Source organism: Orycteropus afer, unplaced genomic scaffold (assembly GCF_000298275.1).
Source record: "Orycteropus afer afer isolate SDZICR_OR568_19922 unplaced genomic scaffold, OryAfe1.0 scaffold00094, whole genome shotgun sequence".
Taxonomy (NCBI): domain Eukaryota; kingdom Metazoa; phylum Chordata; class Mammalia; order Tubulidentata; family Orycteropodidae; genus Orycteropus; species Orycteropus afer.
This window is the reverse complement of record NW_006921681.1, coordinates 9,749,852-9,762,519: the sequence shown is the minus strand read 5'-3', so window position 1 is coordinate 9,762,519 and position 12,668 is coordinate 9,749,852. Positions and strand designations below refer to the sequence as shown.

Sequence of the window (12,668 nt, the reverse complement as noted above, 5' to 3'; positions counted from 1 at the left end):
TATGGCATAAATAGACTATCAAGCATAACTCAAAATGCACAAACAGCAGAAGAGAAACCAGATGATTGAGACCTTCTAAAGATTAAATTTTTGTGTGCTTCCAAAGACTTCTCCAAAAGAGTCAAAAGAGAACCTACAGATTGGGAAAAAATATTTGGTAATAACATATCCTACAAGGGACTTATCTCTAGAATTTATAGAAACTCCAACACCTCAATAACAAAAAGATAAACAATCCAATTAAAAAATGGGCAGAAGACATGAATAGACACTTCATGAAGGACGATACTCAAGCGGCCAACAAACATATGAAGAAATGCTCACGATCACTAGCTATCAGAGAGATGCAAATCAAAACAACAATGAGATACCATCTTGCTTCAGCACTAGTAGCAAAGTTCAATGAGACAGAAAATAACAAATGCGAGGATGCGGAGAGATTGAGAAACTCATACACTGCTGGTGGGACTGTAAAATGGTACAACCACTATGGAAAGCAGTATGGTGTTTCATTGAAAAGTTGGAATTAGAAATACCATTTGACTCAGCCATTCCATTACTAAGCATATATCTTAAAGAAGTGAAAGCCACAACAAGAACAGATACATGCACACCCATGTGCATCGCAGCACTACTTACAATAGCCCAAAGATGGAAACACCCTAGGTATCCATCAATTGAGGAATGGATAACCACAATGGCATACTATGCAACCCTAAAGAATAATGTAGAATCTGCAAAACATGGATGAACTTGGAGGACATTATGCTGAGTGTAATAAGTCAATTACAGAAGGACAAATATTGTATTGTTCCGTTATTGTAAAAAGTCATGGAAAGGCAGGAAATTTTCTTTGTTGGTTATCAGGTGGGAGGGGAGGGAAGGGAACACTGTTAGATAGGTAGAGATAAGTATTGATTTGGGTGAAGAGAAGGGCAATGTACCAAATCTGAGTGATCAACACCATGGTATTGAGGAAGAAGACATAGAGAGGTACATGGGAGGTACAGACAACAAAGATGAACCCTTTTCCACATACAGTACTGCATTATCAGTGAAGGCAAACATGGATATATGGGTGAATAGATGGGAGGACAGGCCGAACTATTAGGTATGTCTATGCAGGGGGAATGTGCCCATGACCGTGCATATGGTTGGCAGACAATGTTTCTACAAGTGTATTACTATGTTCTGCAAGAATCCCCAAGTATATAGTAGAGCTGACAAAGGACAAGGTTGTAGCCACTTCTTAGCCACAGCCAGATAACCAGAGGGAGTGAGTAGTTGGACCTGTGGGCTTGGGACCATAGTTGCAGGGGACATCAAGCTCAATTGGCATAATATACAACACAAAACATTGTTCCACATCCTACTTTGGCGGGTAGCAACTGGGATCTTAGAAGCTTGCAAGTGGCCATCTAGATGCAATGATGGATCTCTCCTTGTCGAGACCAAAGAAGAATGAAGAAAACCAAACATTCATGGAAACAATTAGTCTAAGGGACCAGTACACCATGCAATCCTCAGCCTATACAACTATGAGACCAGAAGAAGTAGATGGTGCCTGGCTGCCACTGTCAACCACTCAGAGGAGGATCTATGTAGGAGATTCTGGATAGGGTGGGAGAACAATGTGGAACAAAACTCAAAATCATTAAATTAAAAAAAGGGCGGGGGGGAGCAGGATTGCTGGTCAGATACAACCTGATGTAACCACTGAGACTATGGCCGCTAGCTGCCCTTCAGGTCTGGAATTGAACCCACTCCTGTGGCTTCCAGCCAAACAAGAGATAGACATATGAGGTGAACACTTACATTAGGTAGATACACTCCTTGGAGAGAACAATCATGGGAGAATAGAAGGGCTGTGTATGCACAGGGAGACAGCTCAGGAGGCAGGAGTGCATGGAAGGCAGGACATAGAGAAGAGGTAACTATGGGGAGAAAGTGGGTGGGGAGCTGTTGCATTGTGGTAAGTTGTAGTCAATGTCATGAGACAAAGTGTATGTGAGCTGCTGTATGGAAAGTGAATTTGCTCTGTAAACTTTCACCCAAATCACAATTTAAAAAAAAGTGTAGTTATACCGTAAGCCAAGTTGAATTATGTCACTTTGAATGGTGATATAAAAATATAGGTATTAAAGTTTCATTTTATGTGCAAATTGGAAATAATTTGAATTCCCTTTCCAATTAAAAATCTATGAAGAATCATATAACCTTAAAGCCAAGTGACTCTTAAACAGATCTACATTACTGCCAAGTACAATACAAATTTAGGTGATAAATAGGCATATTTGTCAGCATTATGCCAACTTAGGTGGTAAACAGACATCTTCTGTCATGGTTATATTTTTATTATACAATTTTAATTATGCAAAATCTCCAGGAACATATCCCTCATGTAAAAGTTACCGCCCTACTTAAGTATCTGCATTGTTTTGATTTTGAAATTGATTTTCAGTCGATGGTCACCTCCTCTTACTGTCCTCCATGCACCTCTGTGTTCTCAGTCTTCTTTCATCTTGATGTTTGACCTATTTATTACTTGTTCTAGTGTCATTGTTAACATTTCTGGCCATATTTTACTGTCTTTTTCTCTATGTCTAGGTCCATCACATAAACATTTCCTGAAACTAAATTGAAAAGAAAGTCAAATTATTTTCTTTCTCTTTTTATGCTGACTCCCAACTCTGCGGTCAGCATAAAAAAGAGAAAAATTTGTTAGTCTGGCATTTTTTTTTAAAGTCAGCTTAAGAGAAAGTAGATTAGGGAAGTGTGGCAGGAGACAAATCACAAACTCAAGGATTAAGTCCTTCAAAATGGGCATAGAAGATGAGAGTGGTTTGTACTTCTTGTAGAGGAAGAACACTGAACTGCAGCAATCAAGACTCCTAAGTTCTGCACCTTGAGGAAGTCTTTCAATCTCTGTAGGTCTCCATTTCCTCATTCGTAAAAAGAAGAATTTGGACTAGATGGCCCTATTTCCCTTACAGAGAGCTAAGAAAATCCTTTACTCTAAACCCCAGTGTTTAAGCTCACTTACCTTCTTTTTTAAAATGACTCTTTGTGTCTTTGGTGAGACATCCAAGACCAGCTCTGCACAAGTAATGGCCTTGCTGGAAGCCACAGGCCTTCCTGTTCCCTCCTGCAAACTGTAATTAAAAATAATAAGAATAAGAATATTGTTGTGTTGTCGCTGTTATGTGCCATCGATGAGACCCGACTCATAGTGACCCCTCCTTGGGTTTCTGAGGCAGTATCACTATGGAAGTAGATTGCCCAACCTTCTTTCCAAGGAGTGGCTGGTGAGTTTGAACTACCAGCTTTCTGGTTAGCAGTCAAATGCCTTAGGTACTACACTACCAGAGCTCCTAATAATAATATATATATGTATGTATGTATAAATTTTAAATATATAGTACACACACAACACACATACATGCATTTGCACATATAGCCAAGTACAAATAAGCAAATACCTAAAATCTCTACTAAGAATAATACTTGAAAAAAAGAAAACGTGGAGGAAAAGTTGAACTCAAGTAGCAAAAAGATCAGAATTACATTTTTTCCTGCAAAGTTCAAAGATTCACTTGTCAAAAAATATGCTATGCCAGTCTCTCTCTCTAATAATTTTAGTGGCTTACAGTTCAGCCACAAACAGATGATTATGTATCACTTAGAGGCAAAACAGAAATAAAACCAAGCCAGACATTCCAATGGAACTCTTTGCCAGACAGGTGATCAACATCCTTGAGTCTGCAAGCCTTGTGAAGAAAGTAGAAGTCCCTCTAAGGTAAAAAGAAAAGAAATGATTCATAATTACCTTTCTCCAATTCAATCTTGGTGAGTTTCTTTACGGCTTAAAAATTCTAAGCTTTTAGAATACCAGACTCTAGCTAGACTTCAAGGTGTTTTAAAAACTAAACCCACTGCCATTAAGTTGATTCTGACTCATAGTGACCCTTAAGGACAGAAAAGAACTAACTGCCTCATAGAGTTCCCAAGGCTATAAATCTTTACAGAAGCAGACTGCCACATGTATCTCCTGCGGAGTGGCTGGTGGATTTGAACCAACAACCTTTCGGTTAGTAGACAAATGCATTAACCACTATACCACCAGAGCTTTTGGGCATTTGGATAAAGTTTATTAATTCTCTTGCTTCCAGTAATACCTATCATTGAAAAAAGGGATTGATAAGTTCAGAGCTAAAAAACTAGCTTCTTCTCCCATCGTTGTTGTTGTTGTTATGTGCCATCAAGTCAGATCCGACTCACAGCAACCCCTCCTTGGGTTTCTGAGGCAGTATCACTATGGAAGTAGACTACCCAACCTTCCTTCCAAGGAGTGGCTGGTGGGTTTGAACCGTCAGCTTTCTGGTTAGCAGTCAAGTGCCTTAGGCACTACGCTACCAGAGCTCCCTCTCCCATCATTAGTTCTGTCCGAAAATGCAAATATACAGTATCTAACTCACTCCAAAAGATAGTTCAACTTCTTAGCACATCAAGACTCCCAAGAGCTTCTCTTTTATCTGTCCTCCATCTGTTCAACCAAGTTAGTGAAGAATCCTCCACTAGGATTCTTCATTATTTTTATTTATTTGCTTTTTTTTAATTGTGATTCAGTGAAACTTTACAGAACAAATTGGTTGCCCATTCAACAGTTCCTACATGTTTTGTTTCATGACACTGAATGCAGTCCCCACATTGAAACCGCACTCTTCACACATCCTCCCTGTGGTTCCATTTCCATTTGTCCTTCCTTTCTATCAATCCCTGCCTTCTGAGGATTCCTCAGTTGTAGAGCTTAGTAACTATTGGGATTTATAGAACATTAAGAAAAAAAAAAAAAATGACTAACAATCAGAGTTAGAACTTATTCCCCAGGTACTAAAAAGCTGAACATGACACATTATTGAGTGCTAATAATCTTTAAAAATTGTAGCAGCAAGATCAACAGCCCAGCACATCACTAGCAAAGAAACCTGCAACAAAGGATGGTTATTCTCAGCAAAGTCACTCATTTCACCCATTATTAGTAAAATCTCAGCTGTATGTAGATGAGAAAAACCATTCAGGTACTCAGAGATTACTTTGTGGGCCTTGAGTATACAACAAATAACATTCATTAGCAAAATTATTTGTAACATTTTGGAAAGGAATCTGACTTTAAATGTCCAGTTCAGGTGATTTATATTTGTAATGTTAAAGATTCAGCCATTTCCCCCTTTTTTCTCAGAAAAATTATCAAAATTTGTCTTGTGACTTCAGCACAGAAATAATAAACTCTATTTGCACAGTGGGAGCTCTGGTTAAAGCCCTCGACTGCTATCCAGAAGGCTGGTGGTTCAAACCCACCAGCCACTCCTCGGAAGGAAGGTTGGGCAATCTACTTCCATAGTGATACTGCCTCAGAAATCCAAGGAGGGGTTGCTATGAGTCGGGTCCGACTCGATGGCACATAACAACAACAACAACAACAACAATTTGCATGTTGGTAGAATGATTACTTTTTGAAAGTTCAATATTTGGGTCTCTATATACCAATCTATGTACGAATCTACCAGCAGAACTAGAAGAAACTCATTATTCTTCTCCTGGACTTTGTAAATACAACTAGTCAGATGACAATGAAGATTATAATTCTATGGCAATCAAAATAACGATGAATTTAAGCTATTTTGGTTGGCTTTCAGAGCATATTAAGACAGACCCTTAAGTGTTAGCCTAATAAGTACTCTCAATGGGGGAGGGGATTCAGGATGACTTGAATAATTATGATGACAATTAGTTTCAAATGAGGAAAGTGGCAAGACAGACTTATAAATAGCAGCAAGAAAGGAAAATGGCATTAATAAATACTTTAAAACAAGAGATATTTTAAAAATCACACCTTATAGGAAAAGTTGTTAAATATTACACTGGATGAATGAGGGGTTACTTAAAAAAAAAAAATGGAGTCTTATCTCTCTCGATAAATTTTATCTAGCCACAAAGTAAGGGTTCAGGCTAAATGGCCTCTCAAAATAGACTCCGAAACCCAGGATTTGGTAAAGAATGATGGAATTTTCCTCTGTATTCTAGTCTCCTGAGAAACTGCTTATAATATAATATCACTTAATAATTAGAACCTTCTGCTTTACAGGAACAGCAATTTAACCCAGAATTACCCAGAGAACGTATATGTAGCAGCAATATAAATGAAATTTTCATAATAAAGCTGTCGGTTATCCTGGAAATCATTCATGTTACAGTTGATCTCAGAGGAACCTGCCCCTTTGACAGTCAGAGTGATAAAAGGTGGCAAGGTGGGTTCATCCCATGCATAATCCAATGAAGTCATGGGCTTCACTTCAGTCCGGAGCCTGGGTTCAGCCACTCCATGCTGAGTAAAGACAATTGGGACCTAGAGTAATGGCAGAGAGGACAAACAGGACTTTCATTAAGAGTGCTGTTGTTGGAAAGTAATTCAGTGTTTCCTAGGTTTAAGTTCAGATTCTTCCTAAAAGAACCCTGTAGAGGGAATAACCACCTGTGAGGTTCAGCATCTCTCCTCTTCAAATGCTTTTCTGATCATCTTCCAAATTCCAAGAAGCCCACCAATTACAGGACATGGGCTTTTGGATAAAGCTGTTAGATAAAGGGCTTTAAGAACTTTGCCAAGTCAAATATGTAGGGAAAGCCCTTATATCCTTCCAATGACATTTCCTCTACCCCAGATCCTCTATGATGTACTTTGAAAAGAGAAAGGAATAAGGATTTTGGAACTTAGCTGTAGAAAGTCACAAATTATGAGACATATTGCTATTCAAAGGCACATTTTAAAATAGAATCTAATAATTTCCATTTTGGCTTTACTTAGAAAACTTACAAAAATGATCACTGTAACTAAGCAAACAGTAGGATTGCCAATTCTCATAATCACTGGACAATGATTCCTCTCTCTGTTTACATGGAATATCTACAGAGGGTTCCATGCCAACCAAGCATTCTAGTCAAAATAAGTTCTGGGTGCAAAAAAATTACTTCTGGCTGGGCAAGGCTGCTCAGCAATCAAAATGACCAGCTCCTAAGGGGAAACTATCTCCTAAGGGGAAGAATTTTTAGGGTCCAGCTACAGATATTCCTCTACATCTTCTTTTAAACCCACATTTAAAATGTATCTCATCATAACTTAAGGACAGCACACACTCCACTCTGAAACAGCCAAACTGGCTCTCAGCTCCACTTCATACCTTGGAAAAGTTGTCAATTCGGAAAGGAGGGGGTAACTGATCTGTATCACTAAATGAAATCCTATAGGTAGCTCCTCGGAGAGTAATCTCCACTCTTAGGAAGAAGCATTTTCCCAGGGTATCTCTGCAGAAAAAGGAAGAAACAAAAGTTACAATTCACTTTCTTATACTTCTCACAAATACAATATTTGGCCTTAATCAACACTACTGAATATACAGCCCACTGTGTGTCTTTTGACCATACTAGAAAGAAGAAGTCGGTAATGTAATCACACAGTAAAAAATAATTGACTCAAGTAACTTTTGAATAGTATACTCTAACTGTACACCACAACCTAAAGAGAGATTCCAGACTTTACCTAGTGGATTTATTTTTGGTAGCAGTGTCAATAGAGACTGGTTGAACTACATAAAATTATTGATACTTGACTATTTTTAATGTAGAAAAAGAATAATTTCATATGGTTCAAATTAATATATTAATGTTGTTGATAACCAAGATTCTCACTATAGGATGAAGGAAGGTAATACAGAATCCTGTGGAATGGAGGTACCAGTATGTAATCGTATTTTTTATATATATCAATGGAAGGAATGGAAAGCTCTTGTTTACAGAAGAGTATCAGTTAATCAATGTAGAAGAAATAAAAGAATTAGGAAATCACCATTTTGCAACTACCAATGGAGCTCTGGTGGCATAGTGCCTAAGACATTTGACTGCTAACCAAAAGCTTGGCGGGTCACTGATTTCAGGTACTTTAGCTTCAGTATCATGAGATGAAAGCAGGAAGGAAAGCCATCCTGAGCCAGATTTGGTTCATTTTCCTTAACAAAGATTTGAGGGCTAATAGGTTAGACATAGGAAGCCAAACAACTTATTGGAACATCATCAAATGGGAGAAGAGTTTGTAGGAATAGACAAAAATATTGGGAACCAGAGCTACCATCTACATGCATAAAGAATTTTCAGAGTTTTAGGCCATCATTATAGCAGCTCAATGCCACTGACAGCTCCACCTCTTAGCTTATAACCTCTTAGATCAGGCCACAGCAGTCTACACAATGGTCCAAACTGCCAACATTCCCTTTAACTCATTCCATCAAAATGCTCACTCAAACTTATCTGGAATTTGTAAGTTTTAAGGCCTCTGTCTGAGTCAGAAATAGGCATGTCCATTTCATGAAGAGTAGTACAGTTTACAATTTACATTAAGTTAGCTGCCATCAAGTCAACTCTAATTCACAACGATCTTATGTATACAGAATGAAACACTGCCTGGTCCTGTGTCATTCTCAAACTGCCAGCATGTTCAAGAGCTCATTGTGCCAGCCAGGGTACTTATCTATCTCACCGAGGCTCTCCCTTGCCCTTGCTGGCCCTCCACTTTACCAAACATTACCTCCTTCTCTAGCAATTGATCCCTCTTGATGATATGTCCAAAGCAAGCAATTTGGACAATGCTCTGTTATGATCCGTAAGTTTTCACTGGCTAATTTTCAAAAGGAGATTGCCAGCCCATTCTTCCTGGCATGTCTTAGTCTGGAAACTCCGCTACACCTCAAACAAGACTACTTTTAGTCGAAATACAGCCTCTGAACTTACCTCATGTTGATATGGAAGGAATTATTCTTGTTGACTTCAAACCCTCCAGACCAAATACAATTGGGAACATCCATCAATCTAACACATAATAGCTGATCATAGTCATTCCGAGGCCAGTGGAACACCACACTGGAACCAGGAAGAGTGGAAATGTAACCTTCAGGATTGGCCGTTCCCTAAAACATATAGAATCACTGCCTTTAGTCAAGTCAAGATAGCAAATGTTTACTAAGTACCTTCTCTGAGCCTTGCCTTCTACCACAAGTTACCTGGTGTACCAAAGGTACGAAATGGTTATTTCCATCACAGAACAGTCTTGATGGAGAGATAAATCATGACATTAAAGTTCATTGTGTTATTAAATAAGTACTAATCATTCTTCAAAAGCAAACTGCTTACCTGTCCCCTGGCAAATTCCCTCTGTGCAAATGCAAGCTTGTGAGACGATTTATTATCTAACAGGTAACGGGGGGCAAAGATGACCATACAAGTATCAATATAACGACCTCGGCCTTTCTTGACATCAATACCTGTGAATAATAAGAACCACTTCCATGAATGAATGAATGAATGAATTGGTCTGACAAAAATAAATAGCCTTCACAATTATTTAGTTCTCCAAGGGAACAATTTTATCACCCAGAGAAGACATCAAGCCACCCAAGAGAAGAATGAAAACAGCAATTCCACTCAAAGTATTATTCTTCATTCTCATTTAGGCCTAAAAGTCTCACTGGCAATATTAATATCCCCATAACTTCTGGTTTCTTCACAAAATGTATACCATTGTAACAGCAATTAAAATATATATGGTCAGACACAGATATTTCTTCTTCCCATCTGTGAAGTTATTAAGACTGTTTTACATGATACTTTTCTGTTTATGCCTGGGACGTAAAATTACCCTTAGATAACTTGCCCCTTTTAGAGGACAGAGTGGAACTTTCAGATTATGTAGCTGGATCTATACTGTCCTGAATTCAACTGACTCTTTTCTAATATTTTCCTTGAACCTACTGCCCAAGAATGAAACTCAAAGCAAATACTAAATATTTTAGGATTCATTCATTCACAAAATAAAGGTTTTCAGCACCTACTGTGTGCTGTGGGGGGGGGAAGGGACAATGGAGGGGGGGGGGGACAAAACACATACCAAAGAAAGAAAATCATAATCAGAAGGAAAGCTAAAAACACCAGGTCCCAAATAAAGAAAACGTGAACTAGCACTGATGTATCTTAAAAACTCTGATCAAATTAATTTTAAAGAATACAAAACTCAGTGAAATTAACTATCCATTCATTTATTCATTCAGACAATAAATATAGTGACTATATACAAGGCACTAGGCGGATCTCAGCTTATGCTATAAAAGGAGTATTTATAGTAGAAATTATGAAAAGAATTACAACAATAACAGTCATATTTATTGGGCTCTTAATATCTGGTAAGCCCTCTACCAAAGGTTTTACATTTAATCTTTATCATAACCTTATGGAGTTAAGTGTTTAATTATTTCCATTTTATAGATGAGGAAACCAAGGCATGGAAAGCTAAGTAACTTGCTCTAGGTCACACAGCTAGTAGGTGGCATAGCTGGGATTCAAACCCAGGCAGCCTGACTCAGAAGCCAGCACCCTCAAGCAGCTTGCTTATCATGAAGGGATATGTTCAAAGATCCTACTCAGCAGTCAACAAGTATCAAGACAGCAATTAAAATGGAAGTTCCACATTAGGAGATAACAATTATGTGTCCTAAATTTTCCAATATAGTCCCAGTTATAAATCTGTTAACTCCATAATTCACTTGTGGTACCCTAAAAAATGTGTTTTTCCTTTTCTACAAGCCTCAAAAAAGACCTTAAAAGACTGACAAATCACAAGAACAAAAATCTCTGAAACTCCTTATCTAAGAAATGCTATAGAATACTGAGACAGGGGGATAGACCTGATCAGTGTATTATTATTATGTATTTTTCAAATTTTACCATGTTTTGGGTGGAAATTTGAAGAATAAAATTTGTTTTACATTCAACAGGTCGTGTACATTTGATTTCATGCCCTGATTACCATCCCCAACCATAACAAACTCTCCTTTCCTTCCCTCCCTTCCCTGTGACTACCCCCTCCCTATGCCCTTCTTAACTATGCACTTCTATCTGTCCAGCTTTCCCTCTATGTGAATGCTGCCCCTCTGGTGCCCCACGGCCAATTGCTGCAAGGGGTGTTATCTCCCTAGAGTAAGTGGGTGCATTGCCCTGGGGTAGGTGTTCTACACGTAGGTCTTTCTACTGTTGGGCTGAGAGCCAATCCATGGGAGTGAGTCCAATTACAAGCCCAAAGAGTAACCTGGGGCCATAGTCTTAGGGGTTCCACCAGTGCCTTTCTAATCAGTAATTCTAGTCATTTCTGTGTTTTTGAATTTTGTCCCACATTTTTCCTCCCACTCTATCCAGCATCTCCAGTTTTGATCCCTTTCTGAGTGTAGTAGACCTAATCACTTTAGGTGTCAGAAATAGATACTATCATAGTTAGCTGATCCCAGCTACTACAACTCTGCCTGCAAAGGATGTGTTCAATTAGATATTACAAAAAAGGTCTACAGTATCTGTGGTATAGTAAATTACCTGGTATGGCTTTTCTAGCCATACGTCTTTGTAAACTCCATGGTGGAATTTGCTGTGAGAAACTGAGTAGCTTCTGATTGTTAAAATCATCCACCTGGGGTATTTCTTTTGGGAGTGGCAAAAAACAATGTTCTGGGAGGTTCCCGTTCTCTCTCAGGTGCTTAGACTTCTGATGTTACGATTGGTTGGTTTGGCCACTCTGCCGGGCTCAAAAGGAGGCCTCCTAGAGGCAGAAGTCTCTCTGACCTCTGTCTGAGGAAGATGTGTTGCTGAGAAAGAGACACCGAGAGAGATGCACTGCTGAGAAAGAGACACTGAGAGACATGCATTGCTGGGAAAGAGACTGAGACTGAAAAAGACTGTTGGGTGAGAGACGGCGGGCTGGGAGAGAGGCTGAACATTGTTTCTGAGCTTGAATTGTAGCCTGGCGCTTCCCTAATAAACCCCATAATCTGTGAGTTCTTTGTGACCACTGCAGCGAATTACTGAACCCAGCAGATAGGCTTTGGGTGCTGTGGGAGGAATGGTTGGTGTAAGGGCTGGAGGGAGGCCCATGTCTGGCCTCACAGTAATGGACCTCGGGCTACTGATAGTACTTCTGTCTTCCTCCTGTGTAGTTAGAGAAGGTCAGAAGATGTGGCCTCCTTGTCCTCTTTGCAGTATCCTACACAGTATGTTGTTGTTGTTATGTGCCATCGAGTTGGACCCAACTCATAGTGACCCCTCCTTGGGTTTACGAGGCAGTATCACTAAGGAAGTAGATTGCCCCATCTTCCTTCTGAGGAGTGGCTGGTGGGTTTGAACCACCAGCCTCCTGGTTAGCAGTCAAATGCCTTAGGTACTACACTACCAGAGCTCCCTCTACACAATACAGACTCACTCAATTTTTTGGAAAAGGTGGGGTTTTTGTTTGTTTGCCATTTCCTTTTTCATCTTAAACTGCCCTGGCAAAACTCCAATAAATCCACAGCTGATAAGATGTACAAAATCTGAGTTCCAGTAAGATGGTGGACTAGGCAGAAGGACTCTTCAAAAGAAAAGGGAAACCAATTAAAACAGACACAGAAGATAATCTTGGACCCCTGAGCCTTGAAGGGAAGGATACAAAAGTGGACTAAACCCCAACTAGCAGAAGAATTTGCGTGAAAATACCAAAAAAGGAGACACACAGAGCTGCGGTCTGGCAGTGACCTGAGCGACCCTGA

At 39.3% G+C, this 12,668-nt stretch overlaps 1 protein-coding gene across 1 annotated transcript in view; it reads right to left on the bottom strand.

Moving 5' to 3' along the window:
* VPS13D (vacuolar protein sorting 13 homolog D) overlaps positions 1–12,668 on the bottom strand; it is a 435,877-nt gene that overhangs the window by 215,562 nt on the left and 207,647 nt on the right. Inside the window, exons 50-54 of the mRNA XM_007942672.2 lie at positions 9,238–9,368; positions 8,839–9,014; positions 7,236–7,359; positions 6,171–6,406; positions 3,044–3,152 (exon numbers count right to left, since the gene is read on the bottom strand). Coding sequence (XP_007940863.1) covers positions 3,044–3,152; positions 6,171–6,406; positions 7,236–7,359; positions 8,839–9,014; positions 9,238–9,368 — 776 coding nt within the window. The remainder of the gene's footprint in view (positions 1–3,043; positions 3,153–6,170; positions 6,407–7,235; positions 7,360–8,838; positions 9,015–9,237; positions 9,369–12,668) is intronic.